This window comes from Medicago sativa, chromosome 7 (genome assembly GCF_051527215.1).
Source record: "Medicago sativa cultivar Bolivia chromosome 7, Bolivia_mono, whole genome shotgun sequence".
In the NCBI taxonomy this organism is placed as follows: Eukaryota; Viridiplantae; Streptophyta; class Magnoliopsida; order Fabales; family Fabaceae; genus Medicago; species Medicago sativa.
The window spans coordinates 28,547,849-28,565,669 of NC_140755.1; the positions used below are offsets into that span (position 1 = coordinate 28,547,849).

At 35.6% G+C, this 17,821-nt stretch overlaps 3 protein-coding genes and 1 non-coding gene across 5 annotated transcripts; 3 read left to right on the forward strand and 1 right to left on the reverse strand.

Moving 5' to 3' along the window:
* The first annotated feature begins 437 nt into the window (after positions 1-437).
* LOC146905367 (small nucleolar RNA R71) lies at positions 438-544 on the forward strand. Its single transcript, XR_015020825.1, has one exon. It is a non-coding gene; the product is annotated as a small nucleolar RNA R71 (small nucleolar RNA).
* Positions 545-3,417: 2,873 nt separating this feature from the next.
* Positions 3,418-7,736, forward strand: LOC146905368 (uncharacterized). 2 transcript variants are annotated; one of them, XM_085727112.1, is made up of 4 exons: positions 3,418-3,688; positions 3,987-5,949; positions 6,050-6,531; positions 6,638-7,736. In XM_085727112.1, the coding sequence occupies exons 2-4, from the start codon at positions 4,015-4,017 to the stop codon at positions 7,008-7,010; spliced, it is 2,790 nt and encodes a 929-aa protein (XP_085583238.1). In that variant the 5' UTR covers positions 3,418-3,688; positions 3,987-4,014; the 3' UTR covers positions 7,011-7,736. The 2 variants fall into 2 exon arrangements, with proteins under 2 accessions (XP_085583238.1, XP_085583239.1); XM_085727113.1 differs by lacking the exon at positions 3,418-3,688 and having other exon boundaries at positions 3,872-5,949.
* A 4,522-nt stretch (positions 7,737-12,258) lies between these two features.
* Positions 12,259-16,316, forward strand: LOC146905369 (chaperone protein ClpB1-like). Its single transcript, XM_085723797.1, has 5 exons — positions 12,259-13,475; positions 13,815-13,996; positions 14,240-14,874; positions 15,181-15,658; positions 15,782-16,316. The coding sequence occupies exons 1-5, from the start codon at positions 12,326-12,328 to the stop codon at positions 16,058-16,060; spliced, it is 2,724 nt and encodes a 907-aa protein (XP_085579923.1). The 5' UTR covers positions 12,259-12,325; the 3' UTR covers positions 16,061-16,316.
* A 698-nt stretch (positions 16,317-17,014) lies between these two features.
* Positions 17,015-17,661, reverse strand: LOC146905370 (uncharacterized). The gene has a single exon (XM_085723798.1). The coding sequence runs from the start codon at positions 17,601-17,603 to the stop codon at positions 17,394-17,396; it is 210 nt and encodes a 69-aa protein (XP_085579924.1). The 5' UTR covers positions 17,604-17,661; the 3' UTR covers positions 17,015-17,393.
* Positions 17,662-17,821: the final 160 nt, after the last annotated feature.

Below are 17,821 nucleotides of genomic sequence, written 5' to 3' on the forward strand. Positions count from 1 at the left end.
AAAAATTTTGATTTTGTCTCATCCCTTGGTTGTATTGAGCATAATTCATTTGCTTAACACCGTTAATAGCACTACCTAGTTGGCAATCAACACCAGCATGACCAGTTATACCACAAATTTCACAAGAAGGAGTAGAAGCAGAATTGATAGCACTAGCATTGAGTTTTTCAAGTTTTTCAGTTAGTGTATCAATTTTAGAAGCAAGGTGGTCATAGTTAGAGACTTCGTACATACCTGCCTCCTTTTTGGAGGATGAAGAACTAGTGATGGCTCTCTCGTCGGTCCATTTGTAATGATTTTGAGCCATGTCTTCAATCAGGGCATAGGCCTCCGTGTAGTTCTTGTTCATAAGTGCTCCACCTGCAGCTGCATCAACAGACATCTTAGTGGTATAAGACAAGCCATTATAAAAAGTGTGGACTATAAGCCACTTCTCTAGGCCATGGTGGGGACAAAGTCTTAGCATTTCTTTGAAACGCTCCCACGCATCGTAGAGAGATTCCCCATCTTTTTGGTAGAACCGCGTGATTTGGTCTCTAAGTTTAGCGGTTTTAGATGGTGGAAAGAATCGGGTAAGGAATGCTTGCCTCATCTGATCCCATGAAGTAATGGAACCGACTTCGAGGGAATGGAACCAAGCGCTAGCTCTATCCCTTAAGGAAAAGGGAAAGAGATGAAGTCTTACGACCTCTTGGTTCTCCTTCATGGTTCCACTAATTCGTAGGAAAACAGAGATGTGGAGATTGGGATCCTCAGTGGGGGATCCCGTGAATTGGTTTTGCTGCACCAAGTTAAGAAGGGCAGGCTTAATTTCGAAGTTGTCATCCTCAACCGTTGGGTACACAATAACAGCTTGTGGCTCAGCCGTAGACGGCGTTGCATACTCTTTGAGAGTGCGATTGGCCATGGCGGTGTTATTTCGTGCGCCTCTCTTTCGTTTATGCAAATACCTTTCGATCTCGTTGATTATTACAACTCGATTTCTGGTTTTTCGCATAAAAAAAATTGAGAACCCAAGAAGTTAACAATAACAGAAAAATAAAAAGTTAAAAATAAAAACGAAAAAGAAAAGAGAAAGAAGAGAGAATTCTAATCACTAAAAAAAAATTAATCAAATTAGTTAACTCCCCGGCAACGGCGCCAAAAACTTGATAGGGCCAAACCGCAAGTGCACGGCCTATCGAAGTAATAGTAGTAAGTAAGAGTATCGTTCCGCTAGGGAGTTGTTCAACTTAATTAACTTTTTAAAGAATGATTAGAGGAGAGAAAGTTTAGTAGAAAGGAGTTTGATTGCTGAAGGTAAATAACAATATTAATAAAGAGCCTTAGGATTATTGGTTTGTCATAATAACAAACCCTTCACTAGACAAGACTTAAACATCTAATTTCATGGTTTACACACTACTTTCTAAAGACCGGTTTCCCTTAGCCCCTCACCTTTCCGATGAAAGTCCGGTGAGAGTTTACTTCTAGTAACCAAGCCTATTTCGCTGACTTGATTACTAGAAGATGCATAGAGGATTGAAACTACTCTTTGTCTCAATAATTGCAAAAGACTATTTCACTGTTTTGCAATTATTGTCTAGATTCACTTGTTCCAACATCAAGACTCCGCTCTCGCTTTGTGAATTGATGTTTGGGATGATGGATTAACGATTATCAAACCCTCCGCTTTCGCTTCCACAGTTTGATAATTGTTAATCCACGTTAAGACGGTGAATCTAGATTAGAAATTAGGGTTACATAGAAATTAGGGTTTAAGCTTGGTTTGTTTTAGGATTATGTCATTAGACTCCCCAACAATCCTAAGACGAAGAAGTCTACTCACTCATGTTCATCGTAGACATGGGGGAAGAAGAGAAAATAACGGTAAAGTAAAATTTCAAAGAAAGAAAGTAAGAAATAAAGACTTTTATTGAAAATAGAAATATTCTAAGCAAAGTAAAGGTGAATGTTTATGGTGGAGAGCTACTCTATTTATAGCTTTACAATCGACTTAGAAACTAAACAACTAAAAGGATAAAACGGTAAAGCTGCAACAGGGTAACTTGGGCTTGAAGAAAAGCAGCAAAAGTGGACTCTGGGGACGGGCACGGCCGTGCCACATGTTGGCACGGGCCGTGCCAAGCTTCTGACTATGTGGGAACATATTTTTGTCCCGTATCTTCGTATTCTTGCACTGTATTTGCTCCAGTCCTCTTTCTTTTGCTCCAAGACACCTTCCACCATATATTCGTTCCTAAAATATAATAAAAAGCAATTTAAAGTAAAATATTCTAAAAGGAAATAAAATGCAATAAAACAAAACTAAATCTTTAATAAAACTAAATTAAATAAAGCATTAAATTAGACTAATCTATGACTCATCACACATCCCCTCTCCTCATGCTCAAAGCTCTCGTACAATACCTCCGAACAGTGAATTTTATGAAATTCTTGTTCTGATTAAAATCATTTTGATTTTGGTTAAAATCATAGGTATGCATATTTTGCACTTTCATATTGTAACAAACTATATTTATCTTTTTTAATGAAACCAACAATATAGAAAATATAATATAAACTATTATCTTTTTTGAATGATACCAACAATATAACATCCTTAATTACATGTATATTTATTTAAGAGTATAAGTGAAAGTGAAAGAGTCACCTCAAAACCTTGCATTCCTTTTTGAAACATGTATTCCCTTTATATATACTAGCAAAAAGACAGACACTCATGTGCCCGTATTTCTGCTCCTTTTATTGCGCTAACACGTGTGATTATCAACGATATTTTATAAAAAAAATTACGTGTAAATTTTAAATGATATTTTATATAAATTTTTTGATATAGATTAAATTTATAAGTATAGATATTTGTGACTTTCTTTTTTTGAACGAAGATATTTGTGAGTTTCAAATGTAACAAACTCAACAAACCATATATTTTTTTCAATGACAACAATAAAATAACAAATATACAAAAATTCTTATTTTTTTTAATAACACCAAAAATATAACATTATTATAGGAAAATTTGTTTAAGGGTATAATTAGAATAACAAAAAAGTCAGCTCAAAATTCCCCTAAAATCCTATATTCTCTCTATATATAGTATAAGCATTTAAACGGGTACATTGTGTATGTTTGTCCGCTCTTTTTATTAACATGTGTAAATTATAAGTAATTTTTTTATTTTATGAAATTTTGAATTCGATTAAACTTACATTACAAACTAAGTTTATCTTTTACCAACAATATTGCAAATATAATATATTTTTTTATCTTTTTCAATATCACCAACGATATAATATAGTCAAACTTTTTAATGATATAAATGCAATAAGGCTTATTTACATTTTTAGTCCCTTAACTAATTTAGTGGTTTCATTTTGGTCCCTTAATAATTAATGTTACAAACTGGTCCCGCAAGTCTGCTCCGTCCATCAGTTAAGTCCTTTCCGTCTCTTTTGAATTTGAAAACGTTAACTTGTGATGACGTGGCAAGAGTGGGTTGGGATAAGGTTATGACATGGCAAAAGAGATTTGTAGAGAGAGAGAAAACCACTTCTTCATCTTTCTCTCTTCTCCCGTCGTTCCTTTTCTTCTTCCTTCTTCCTTCCTGCGATCCGAGTTACTGAAGAAAAAAGCTGCGATTTGTTGATGCTGCTGTTTGCGCGATTGAACGACGGCGACGGTTAAGGTTAGTTATTCTTCTTCTTTCTATTGCAGAGTTATGATTTGTATTGATTCTGTTCTGCGATTTAGAGTGATTCTGCTGTTGTTTGTTGCTGCTGTTGTTTGCACTCTAAATGAGGCTTTATATGTTTAAAAGTTTGAATTTTGATGCTTTTATAAGGTGTTTGATGGGTTAACAACTGTAAAGTGATAAGATTGTGGTCCAATTTGTATACGAATATTGTATAGTTGTAGTGGTCCCTTTGTTCCCTCTGTTGTCGTTTTCGCTTTGTTGAATTGTGTGCGTGACATTTGTTTATTAGGTATTAGATATTCTCTGATTTGTACGTAATGGAAGAAAAATTCGAAGTTGTGGTACATCATAATGGAGAATTTGATGGGTTTACACACTCAAGTTACTATGGGCTTCAGGACAGTTGGATCTGTGACCCTAATGTGTGGTCCTATTTTGGAGTGTTGGGGGATTTGAAAGAAATGGGCTACAATAACTTAGAGTCTTTATGGTATTATGACCCTGTGCTTGAGGATGAAATAGTTAGGCTAAGAGATGATGTAGGTACAAATAAGATGAAAAACATTGCTTATGATGAGGGTCAAGCCCATCTGTATGTGATACACACTTTGGAAGAACCTGTTGTTGAGGAGTATCCAACATTAGCAAATTTTATTCAAGGGCCAAATGCAAATGCAGGGGGTAATGTTGGCCCAGCTGATGTGGTTGAGGATAATGGGCCAGATGTAGTGGAAATGGAAGAAGTTGAGGTGGGTGTGGACAATTATGGGCCCATCAATGACACTGTGCAAGATATGAATGGTGGGCCAAGCAATGATACTGTTGATGTGGACAATGGGCCCATTAGTAACATTGTGGAAGATAATGGTAGTGGCAAAAATGTGGTTGAAAAAGAAAGTGGTCCCTCAAATGCTTTTACCCCACCTGATGCAAATAATAGTGATGAGGATAGTGCTTTGGGAAGCACTTTTGACTCAGAAGATGAAATTGAACTAGAGGATTACTTTGATGATTTTGCACTAGCACCTGAACCTGAACCTTCCCTTAATAACAACTCACAAACTGTGTTAACAGACATCCCCTCACAAACTTTCCAAACTGCTACCTCCCATAACTCAACTTTACTTCCCATAACTCAACCTAACACTAATTCAGAGGCTGCTAGTGGAAGTAAACCCAAAAAGAAGAGAGGAAGACCAAGGAAAAATACTGTTACTGAAAATGTTGTAGTGGAAGAGGCTGCAGGTGCTAATAATGAAATTGGTGAGTCTAGTCAGGCACCATTATTTGGGTTAAGTGATGTTGAGGATTACAATAGTGACCAACTAAACAGTGATTGTGATAGTGAGGATGATAATGGTCAAACTAATACCAAATTCCAAACATTTAAGTTACTGGAATCAATGCGTGACTACAAATGGGAAGTTGGTACTTTTTTTGTGACTAAAAAGGCTTTTCAAGAGGGGATTAGAACATATGCCGTGCATAATGGTTATGACTTGAAATTTAGAAAGAATGATAAGAAGAGGGTTAGAATAGTTTGCAAAAAAGGACTTTGTTCATGGAAAGCATTCTGTGCAAAGATAGATGGGGAAGAAACTTGGCAACTCAGGAAGATTATTGATGATCACACGTGTGGTAGGGAATTTAAAGTTAAGATGTTGACTTCTAAGTGGTTAGGTGGTAAGCTGAACAACACAGTGAGGGAGAATGCAGACATTAAATTGGACAAAATAATGACAAAGACACAGCAGAAATGGAACCTTGATATCAATAAAACAAAGGCATACAGAGCTAAGTCCTATGCAATTGATGTAGTGGATGGGTCATACAGGGATCAATACACTAGAATGTATGATTACTGTCATGAACTTTTGAGGTCAAATCCTAACTCTACTGTGAGGGTGGAAACTCAGCCATTTCAAAGTGTTGAAGGTGAGTTACGAAACCCTGAGAGATCTTTCTCTCCTCATTTTAAGAGGGTTTACATATGTTTTAAAGCATGCAAAGATAGTTTTGAGAAATGTAGGAAGATTATAGGTTTGGATGGGTGTTTCCTAAAAGGTTATTATGGGGGACAATTACTCACTGCCATTGGGAGAGACCCTAATGACCAAATGTTACCAATAGCTTATGCTGTTGTTGAGGGTGAGACCAAAGAAAGCTGGACTTGGTTTTTGGATTTACTAATATCTGACTTGGGCGGTGCAAGAGTATGCAATACTTATTCATTCATAAGTGACCAACAGAAGGTATAATTTAATACTTTCAAATTCTATTAATATTATTTTTTTCATTATACATTTTAGAGTATCATTTAATATTTTTAATTTAAAACACTCATATATGCAGGGTTTGCTTCCTGCAATGGCAGACTTACTACCTGATGTAGACCACAGGTTTTGTGTAAGGCACTTGTACAGCAACTTTAGAAAGAAGTATCCTGGAAAAAAACTTAAGGAGCTTATGTGGAAAGCAGCCAAATCCACTTATGAAAATGCTTTTGAGAAGCATATGAATGAGATAAAGGCTATATCAGAAGAAGCATACAACCATCTAATGCAAACACCAGCAAAACATTGGAGCAAGTCAAAATTTACTAATGGTCCATTGTGTGATACATTAGTAAACAATATGACTGAGGCATTCAATTCAGTGATAGTTGGTCCAAGAGAGAAACCTGTGGTTACAATGCTTGAGGAACTTAGAGTTTACTTGATGGAAAGGTGGGAAAAAAACAGACAGAAAGGGGCAAATTATGAAGGTAGAATTTTACCTAACATTAAAAAAATACTTGCTAAAGAGTCCAGTTACACCAACAATCTACTTGTGAGGTAAAACCATAACTCTACTATATTTCATTTATGTCCTTTATGCCAATTATGTCTAGGTATGCATATTCCTCCTTTATTTCCTGATTATGTATAATGTTATTGACAGGCGTGGTAGTGAATTTGATTATGAGGTCAGATATCTTTCAATGACTGGGAATGGAGAAGAAACTTTTGCTGTCAATCTGTTGAGAAGAGAATGTTCTTGCAGGAAATGGCTCATAACTGGGTTGCCTTGCTGTCATGCTATAGCATGCATGAAAAGCCAGAGTATTGGCATTGATCAATATGTTCAGACTGTTTTAGGAAGGAGAAGTATGAAGCTTGTTACAGGTCTATCATATATCCAACTAATGGGCATGCTCTATGGAGAAGGACTGAGTATGCAGATCTTCAACCACCTCCAGTCAAGAGGCAGCCTGGAAGGCCAAAGAAAAAAAGAAGAAAGGATGCAGATGAAAAGAGGGATGAACAACAATTGAAGAGGGCTAAAAATGGAGTCAAATGCAGTAGGTGCAAGAAAGAGGGTCACAAAAAATCTACCTGCAAGCTACCACCACCACCCCCACCTGCAACTGCTACAGATGGCAACACTAGTGCTAATGCAACAGCAACTGCATCAGCTTCTGCACAATCTCATGCAACTGGTACTAATGGAACTGCAACTGCATCAGCTTCTGCACAATCTGCTGCAACTGGTACTACTGCAACTGCAACTGCATCAGCTTCTGCACAATCTACTGCAACTGCTACTGCTAATGCAACTGGTGGAAATTCTACAACTGGTGCAACTGCTGGAAATGGAAGTACTCATTCTATGAGGTCTGGCACCACTTCAAAACCATATCAAAAGAGTAAGAAGGACAAGGCACCAAAAAGGGCTTCCTTAAGTCAACCAACAACAAAGAAGAAAAAAACACAACTTGAAAAGAAGAAAGGATCAACATCAACTCAGCCATAAAACACCTGAATTATGTTTATGTTCAAATAGTTTATGTTTATGTCATTTTGGTCATGTATGACTTGTTAGTATTTTGGTATTAAGACTCATTTTGGTCAAGTATGACTGACTTTATGGTAACCTTTTTTGGGATGTATAACTTTAAGGATTACCTAAGTTCATGTACTGGTTACCTTATTTTGGCATTATGTCTCTATTTAATTATGGATGTAAGACTTATTTTATGTTATAAGTTTCTGTTTATCCATTTTTGGCCTGCTGGTCTGTGTGTTTTTGCTGTCTTTTGTAGCAGTTAGGCGCATGCCAGCATTGGCTTTTGGTTTGTTAGGTTCCTGTACTGGTTTTTTGTTTTTAGGAGTGGTGTGTTTTGACTCCCACGCTTGTGGTTCCTGTACTGGCTTTTGGTTCATGTACTGGCTTTTGGTTTTTTAGGTTCCTGTACTGGTTATTAGCAGCTTATTATCATAGCAGGTTTTTAGCAGCTTATTATCATGGCAGCTTATTATCATAGCAGCTTATTAAATGCAAATAAATAGAGAATGAAACCATTCATTGATTCAAAAAGATAATCATACATTAACTTAGAAGATAATAATACATTGTTTCAGATAACAATTCACCAACACAGTGGCATTACATACACCTCCTTAAACTACTTCAAATACAATTGACCCAAAAGATTGTTATTGTTACACAACAATATTGTTAACAATACTAGGACAATCCCAAAGCTTACAATTCCAAATGCAATAGATATTTTCAACCATTTTTGTGATCTAGCTAATGCAATCTTATACTTCACAGTTTTCTTCTTATGCTTCTCAATCTCCTGATCTTTTGCATCAATGATATCATCCCTTGCATCAAACCAATTAAAGTAGTTGCAACCTTTATCAAATTGGTTCTTGTAATTGATACATCTCCAAAAAAAATTTCCAAAATTCGGATTGGTTACATCACTAACAGTTCTCAACACTTGTTTTTCACCACATCTACAGTCTCTGAATGATCTTCTCCTGAGAATAGATCCATAACACGAAGCTGATGAGTTTCCACTTTGCTGCATTGAGTTGGTTTTCGAATTCTGGGAAACAGTGGACATGATGAGTTTCAAAATCTGGTTTTGAAAAAGGAACGAAGAAGAAATTTGGGATTTCAAGTATTTTCGAGATCTGGGTTTGTTTAGGGAAGGGAAGAATATTTGAATTTGGGAAGGGTAGGAAGAAGAAATTTGAAAGGAAGGAAGAAGGAAGAAGAAAAGGAACGACGGGAGAAGAGAGAAAGATGAAGAAGTGGTTTTCTCTCTCTCTACAAATCTCTTTTGCCATGTCATAACCTTATCACAACCCACTCTTGCCACGTCATCACAAGTTAACGTTTTCAAATTCAAAAGAGACGGAAAGGACTTAACTGATGGACGGAACAGACTTGCGGGACCAGTTTGTAACATTAATTATTTAAGGGACCAAACTGAAACCACTAAATTAGTTAAGGGAATAAAAATGTAAATAAGCCATGCAATAATGAAATATCTAACCTAACATATCTTCTATTCCCATTGTAACAGAAGATTAAAATGTAGTTGGACTACTATGGAGGATCATACCACATGGACTTTATTATATTTGGATTATTCAACATGTCCAACGCAGCTTGAGCGTTCACGTCAGAAGAGCTCAACCGTTCAACATGCTTAACTCAGCTTGATCGTTCAAGTCGAGCTCAACCCTTCATCATGCTTTGCTCAGCTTGACCATTCATGTCATGCTTAGCTTAACACCACTCTTCAGCATGCCTAACTCAATTTGACCATTCAGGCCATGTTTAGTTCTGCTCCACAATTCAGCATGCCAAGCTCAAACCCACCCTTCAGCATGTCTAGCTTAACTTGACCATTCACATCATGCATAGCTCAACTCCACAATTCTGCATGCCTACCTCAGCTCCACCTTTCAACATGCATAACTCAACTCCACCTTTTATCATGCGTAATTGAGCTTGAGCATTGAGTTCATGCTTAGCTCCACTCCATAATTCAACATGCCTAGCTCATTTCCACCATTCATCGTGCTTATCTAAGCTTGACCATTTAGGTCATGGTTGGCTTAGCACTACCATTAAAGTTATCCTTAGCTCAGCTTGACCATTCAGATCAACTAAAGCTTCAACTCATCCTCACAGTATTGTCCAAGAGAAAGTTGTGGTCCTCATAAGAAGTGTTTCATGGCATGCCACACATCCTCACGGAAAAATGACGTAAGTTGCACGTAATCTATATCTATGTGTCTTGTACAGAGGAGCTGCAAGAGGACACTTGGAAGGTAGAGGAGATCCACTCATTCTGGCCTAAACCTGATATCTTCACCTCAGTTATTTTAGAGTATTTATGGAGCTCCTTCTAAGAAGCTCTGATGATTAGCTCATATATTGTAACTTGTGTTTACATACGTGAATATAGATAACAAAATTACGCGTGTATACACAATAGCGTTCATAGTACAAAATACATACAACAATACGTCTCAATTTAATTGTCATTTTAAAAAAAAAAAAACTCTTTATCAAACTAATCATCATTTTGGAATACCAATGCATCATTTACTATTTTTTTTCTCATTAATATACCTTTATTTATTGAGTTCCACTTCACTAAACTATAACACTAACTAGTACTATTAATAAGAGTATTCTAGTAAATAATATTAATTTTACCATTAAAATAAACTCAACTAATCTGTTTTTTAAGAACCGCACACAATCTAAAGCGATAATTAAAAATATGACGGAGGGAGTATTTGGTAATTTCACCCAAAAAAGAAAGAGAAACGAAAAAAAAAAATTCGGTAACAAATACCATATAGTAGGATACGAAAAGACGGGAACAGAAGAGGCTCAGAAGAAACCTAAACCCCATTCTATTTCTGCTTCTTTCCAATAAATAGTCTTTCACTCACTTGCTTTACAAAGTCTTTTTTATCACAAAGAAGAAATAGAGATCAAAGGTACGTTAAACTCTTATGTTATCGTCTCTTGCTATGTGTTCAACGCCACTTTTCTGATATATTGTCTATTTTAGGGTTTTGTGTATCTCTTCAAAGTTTTATCTTTTGTTGGTTTTGTGTATGTTTTCACGGTTTTATCTTTTTTTAAAAGATGTTTTCATTAGGTTAAATAGTGTAGATGTTTGTTGAATGTTGATTATAAATTACCTTTAGCCGTTGATTTTCAAGGAATATGAAACTTTAAGGTCTACGAACACTGTACATACTCTATTTTTGTTTGAGTTGAAATTTTATTACTTATACATACCCGTATTAGGCATCATGAAGAAAACAAGAAGAGTATTCACCTATTAAGCGCAGACACTCTTCAGATTAGATGTGTCTTGGTGTTGGATTTTGGACACGTGTCGTGTCCGACACGACACCAACACATAGTTATACCGAATTGTGTGATTTTCTTAAATTATTAGCCATATCGGCGTGTTAGTGTCCGTGTCGTGTCCGGTGTTCATGTCTGTATCCGTACTTCATAGGTATTCACACAATGGCTGTTGTTTTATTTTTAGGAGGAACAATTAGGGTTTTCACCTGATTAATGATTCATGTAATCTAGGTCGTTTTTTTCCTTTTCACAAGTACATGATTCTCTATTCAAGTTGGTATTTTTATTTAGAATTAAATATGTATTTGGTTCTATAAAATTATCAAGTTTGGTCATGGCATTGAAAAAGTCACACTCTCCCAACAAATCTATCCTACAAACAGTTTTAGTTATGTTGAAACTAAACATGCCTCAATAGTTTGTCAAAAGTCATACTCAATAGTTACTGCCTCTTTAACTAACAGCAAAGCAGGTTTCATATGGCTTGTAGAATAAAAGTTAATATCATACCTTGTCATGATCATACCTTGTGTGTTAAAGTCCTTTAACACCATTTAACTTTTTGGTTTCTCTTAATTTATGTGAACCTTCCTAATTCGGGTTGAGTTCCAGTTATTAGATTTGTGAAAATCACTTTCTATAAGGTATGAGTGATGGCACAAAAAATTTGTCAATTCTCACTAGCTATTAATCATATAGGATAGGATCAGATGCAGAAAATTAGCAATATGACATTCAGCTTTCATATAGTAAGGAAAATCACAAATTCCTGATAAATGCAACCTCTTCTCTGAAATTGAACAAGGACGTCACATTAAAAGAAGAGCAGTAATTTCGTACGAGTGCGAGAAAACAGTAATGCTCTATTTTTGTACGAGTATAGATGTTGAAAATAAATTACCTTTAGCCGTTGATTTTCAAGGAATATGAAACGTTTAGGTCCTCGAACATGGTACATGCTCTATTTTTGTTTGAGTTGAAATTTTATAACTTATACATACCTGTATTAGGTATCATGAAGAAAACAAAAAGAGTATTCACATTGTGGCTGTTATTTTATTTTTAGGAGGAACAATTAGGGGTTTTACCTGATTAATGATTCATGTAATCTAGGTCGTGTTTAGGGTTTAGGGTTTAGGGTATGATTCTCTGTTCAAGTTGGTATTTTTGTTTAGAATTAAATATGTTTTTGTTTTGATAAAATTATCGAGTTTAGTCATCCCATTGAAGAAGTCACACTCTTTAATCCAAACAAATCTATCCTTCAAACAGTTTTAGTCATGTTGAAACAAAACATCTTTATTTTTTAAATGGTATAATAATTCTTTTTGTAAGCATGTGTATCATATTATTAAATTTTCTTCCAAAAAAAAATTAGAATTTTTTAGACTAAAAAGTGAGTAAAAAAAAATATTTAATCTTTTTATTTATTATTTTTTGTAATGTAGGTAAATGGATCCACGAAAGTTTACAAACAAAACAAACGAAACATTTGCTATTGCTAAAAAACTAGCAATAAGTTCAGGACATGCTCAGCTCACTCCGGTACACCTTGCATCCACTTTAATTTCTGATCTCAATGGTATATTTTTCCAAGCAATTTCCAATGTCGGTGGTGACGAATCTGCACGTTCCGTGGAAAGAGTTTTAAAACAAGCACTGAAAAAATATCCTACTCAACAGCCTCCACCACAACATGTACCAGAAAGCTCTTCCATTATCAAAGTCATTGAAAGAGCACAGGAAGCACAGAAGTCACGCGGCGACACTCATTTAGCAATTGATCGATTAATTTTGGGAATTCTTGAGGATTCTCAAATTGCAGACTTGTTGACAGAATCTGGTGTGGCTGCTTCTAGGGTTAAATTAGAGGTTGAAAATCTTCGCAGTAAAGGAGGGACGAAAGTTGAGAGTGCTTATAGTGACAATAAATTTGAAGCATTGAAAACTTATGGTAGAGACTTGGTCGAACAAGCAGGGAAACTTGATCCTGTTATTGGACGTGATGAAGAGATAAGAAGGGTTGTAAGGATTTTATCAAGAAGGACAAAGAACAATCCTGTTATTATAGGTGAGCCAGGTGTCGGTAAAACAGCTGTTGTTGAAGGGTTGGCTAAGAGAATAGTTAGAGGAGATGTTCCTAGTAATCTTGCTGATGTTAGGTTATTTGCTTTGGATATGGGAGCGTTAGTCGCTGGTACTGAGTATAGGGGACAATTTGAAGAAAGGTTGAAGGCTGTTTTGAAAGAAGTGGAAGATGCTGAAGGGAAGGTTATTGTTTTCATTGATGAAATTCATCTTGTTCTCGGTGCCGGTCGATGTCAAGGATCAATGGATGCTGCTAATCTTTTCAAACCTATGCTTGCTCGTGGACAACTTAGATGCATCGGTGCAACAACACTTGATGAATATAGGCAATATGTTGAAAAGGATGCTGCATTTGAAAGGAGGTTTCAACAGGTTCATGTTTCTGAACCTAGTGTGCCTGATACCATTAGTATTCTTCGTGGACTAAAAGAAAAATATGAGGGTCATCATGGTGTTCGAATTCAAGACCGTGCAATTGTTGTTGCAGCTCAGATGTCTAGTCGGTACATAACTGGTATAGATAAGTTTTCTCAATGTTAATTACTCCATCAGTTTTCTTTTAATTTTTGCTTTTCTAGATTTTTTTTTTCGTCTGTTTACTTGTCACCTTTAAAGTGTAATGCAATATTAGCTACTGTTTTATCAATATTACACACAAGTATTTATTGCAAACAGTAATGAGATAATAAATAGTTACGGCTGTTATAAGTAACAAGATTTATTGATTTTATTGGTATGTGCACATCTTAAAACAGAAGTTAAAAGGAATGGAGGGAGTATTTATGTATTGAATGTGGATGGTTTTTATTGTGGTTTTACTAACATGGTATGTTTCTGTTTTGTGTTTGTTAAGGGCGTCGTCTTCCTGATAAGGCAATTGATTTAGTTGACGAGGCTTGTGCAAATGTTAGAGTTCAACTTGACAGTCAGCCTGAGGAAATTGACAACCTTGAAAGGAAGAGAATGCAACTGGAAGTGGAACTTCATGCTTTGGAGAAAGAGGAGGACAAAGCTAGCAAAGCTCGTCTTGTAGATGTAAGTCTCGATGTTGAGTTTTTCTTTTAACTAAGGGTTGGTGATATATTTGACAATGAACACATATCTATTCTAAGAGCTATGTTAAATGTACGAGTATGAAAGAGACAGAATTCTACGACAATTGAATAAAACTAAAAAATGAGTGGTGGACACTGGACAATGCTTTTCGTCGGTTTTCGTATGCACTGCCTTTGTAACATCCATTATTCTCCTTTATTCTAATTATTGATGTCATTGCAGGTGCGGAAAGAACTTGACAATTTAAGAGACAAGCTTCAACCTCTGAAGATGAAGTATAGCAAAGAGAAAGAGAGGATTGATGAGATACGAAGTCTGAAACAGAAACGTGAAGAGCTCCTCTTTGCACTACAGGAGGCTGAGAGGCGGTATGATCTAGCCAGAGCTGCAGACCTACGATATGGTGCAATTGAAGAGGTGGAAAATGCAATAAAAAATCTTGAAGGTAGCACTGATGGGAACAAAGATGAGAACTTGATGCTGACGGAAACTGTTGGACCAGATCAAATAGCTGAGGTTGTAAGCCGATGGACCGGTATACCAGTGACTCGTTTAGGCCAAAATGATAAAGAAAGATTGGTTGGACTTGGTGACAGATTGCACAGTAGAGTTGTGGGACAAGACCAAGCAGTTAAAGCTGTCGCTGGGGCTGTAGTGAGATCGAGAGCTGGTTTAGGAAGACCACAACAACCAACTGGTTCCTTCCTATTCCTTGGTCCAACTGGTGTCGGTAAAACAGAACTTGCTAAGGCTCTTGCTCAACAACTCTTTGACAATGAAAATCAGATGGTTAGACTCGACATGTCGGAATACATGGAAAAATACTCGGTATCAAGATTGATTGGTGCACCACCAGGGTAAGATATTGTATTTTTAGCTGCATTTGATTATAGTAAAAGCCTAAATTATACTTGGAGATAAAACATTTAATATGTTTGGTCCACGGAAAAGAGCTGCAAATTTGGTTTTTAAATATTTCAAATGTCGGTCAAATTAGTCTTTGTTGAGATTTATTTAACCGACATTTGAAATTTGGTTTGTTAGACTTCATTGAATGCGAGTTTTTATTTTCCTATTAATACTTGTTTAGACTTATAGTCTTTCACTTATCGTGAATTAAAGATATGCATCGCATGTGTCACTGATTGTAAATGAGTTTTCAGGTATATTGGACATGACGAAGGTGGACAATTAACCGAAGCTGTAAGGAGAAGGCCGTACAGTCTAGTACTTTTTGATGAAGTAGAGAAAGCACATACATCTGTATTCAACACTCTACTTCAAGTCTTAGATGACGGGAGATTAACTGATGGCCAAGGCAGAACTGTGGATTTCAGGAACACAGTCATTATCATGACCTCAAACCTCGGCGCCGAGCATCTCATAAGTGGACTTTCAGGAAATTGTACCATGCAAGTTGCTCGCGACCGAGTAATGCTGGAAGTAAAAAAGCATTTCAGGCCAGAATTGTTGAATAGGCTGGACGAAGTTGTTGTATTCGATCCTCTATCTCACGAGCAATTGATGAAGGTTGCAAGGTTGCAAATGAAGGATGTAGCTAGTCGTCTTGCTGAGAGAGGAATTGCATTGGCAGTTACTGATCCAGCACTAGATTATATACTTGCTGAAAGCTATGATCCCGTAAGTGCTCTTATATAATCATCATCTTAATCATTTTCTTAAATAAAAAAAATGCTATATTTGAGGGGACTAAAATCAAATTTAAACGAAAAATGTGACTAACTATGTTTTATCGTTGTGTAGGTGTATGGTGCTAGACCAATTAGAAGGTGGCTTGAGAAAAATGTGGTGACAGAGCTGTCTATGATGCTTATAAAGGAAGAAATTGATGAGAATACAACTGTATGCATTGATGCTGGTCCAAAGGGAAGTGATTTGGTATACCGTGTGGAAAAGAATGGAGGGATTGTTGATGCTGAAACTGGTGTGAAGTCGGATATTTTGATTCAGATTCCAAATGGACCAAAAACTGTCGGTGAAAATGGATATGAGGTCATTGGTGATGATGAAATGGAAGAGTAAGCTTTATTAGTAGTAATTAAGTTTGAGAGTGAATGTTTGTGGCTTTGTCACTATAGTCCTCGAATGTATCGAAATTGCGAACATCAAGTATCTGTTTTATTCGTTCTTTTGATACTCAAATATGTTTTTCGTTGGTCAATTTATTCCATAAAATTACTAACAAAGATGCTTTTGGGATGTGTTCGCAATTTGTGTCCGTTTAGAGTAATGACAATGTCTTACGCATTTCAAAGACCAAAATAATTATTTGCTTTAAGTTTTAATTTTTTTTGGGACAGATTTACTACTGTTTAGTTTTTGTTTATGAACTTTAATTGTCAGTCTGAATATCTTTTAGCAAGTTCATTCTCATCAATTTTGGAGGGTGTAGTTCGTTGGTTTTTAATATGTTTTGTTTTTCTAATCACGATAAATTTGAATTTTTTTTTTCTTCTTGGTTCAAAAGAGGGTCAAATTCTCGCGATAATTCTTCGTTTATAAGCAAATGAGTTACATATATGTTGGCATATCAATAATCGTATTGGAGCTAGCTAAAAATGTAGTTATTCATGTCATTGCATGAATAGTCTCCGACTAAACTCAACACAAATTTAAATTTCCATTGTAATATATTTTTAAATTTCCTTACAATAAAGCGTATTTTTTTGTTAAATTTTATTTTATTTTTGTTATTCCTTCTTATAGTATACTTCATCTTTTCTTTTCTTTTTTCAAAGTCTTACCACAAACCCCCAAACATAAATTTCACGACCCTCGTTGTTTTTCCTTTGGATCTTGACTCATCTTCCTCTTTTTTATTATTACCTCTACTATGCCCTATATATTTTGTATTGTCTCTCTTTTTGACCAAAAATAAAATAAATTTAATAGCAAAAATAACAGGAGGACGAAGTTAGGTATCTAATCACTACATATAAAATGAAACGCTCAATTCTTAAATATATAGATGTGCAATTTTGTATTTCATCTCAAAAACAAGAAGGAAAAAAATGCATAATTTAATATACTGAGAGCATGGTAATTCATACAACCAAATCCGTTATCCAAAATTAGGCCACACCATATATAAGAAAAAAAGAATTAGAGACCAAACCTTAACGGAAAAAAACATGACATTCGTCCCTAATTTCATGACGTGTGGAAATTAGTGACGAATTTCATTTTTTTTTTCATCCATTAAATTTGGTCATTAATTCTACTTTTTCTAATATACATTGAAAATAAAAACAAAGAGTCCTAGCTAGAATTCAAACCATATACAATACCAAATAAACGGAAAAAAAATACATTCTATAATTAAACAAACAATTCATATTGTAATTTGGACTATTAATTAACCAGCATAGATGTGAATTCCAATTGCTAACATGAAGATGCAAACAAGAGCAAAGTAGAGCATAGCATGGATGAGTATGGATAATCCACTAGTTTGAAAGTTTCCAAACTCTACAAACCTTCCTCTACCAGGTATTTGAAATAACAAACCAGGAGTCAAGAGAATGAAGAGCACCACTGACACAAAAATTGGTCCCCAATCTGCCATATTAATTCTTCTTATGTGTTATTTGGTCTCTTATTTCACTATCTATTTGAACTATGGTTTGTAAAGTTTGTAATCACATAAAATAAAAGTTGAAATAATGGGACATAATGGGATAGAAAGGAACCAACTTTGAAGAAGAGACAAGCAATTGATGACATGGAAAAAGTGAAAGTTGCAGTATCAAGTTACTGTGATCGATTAAAGATAAAATTTATACC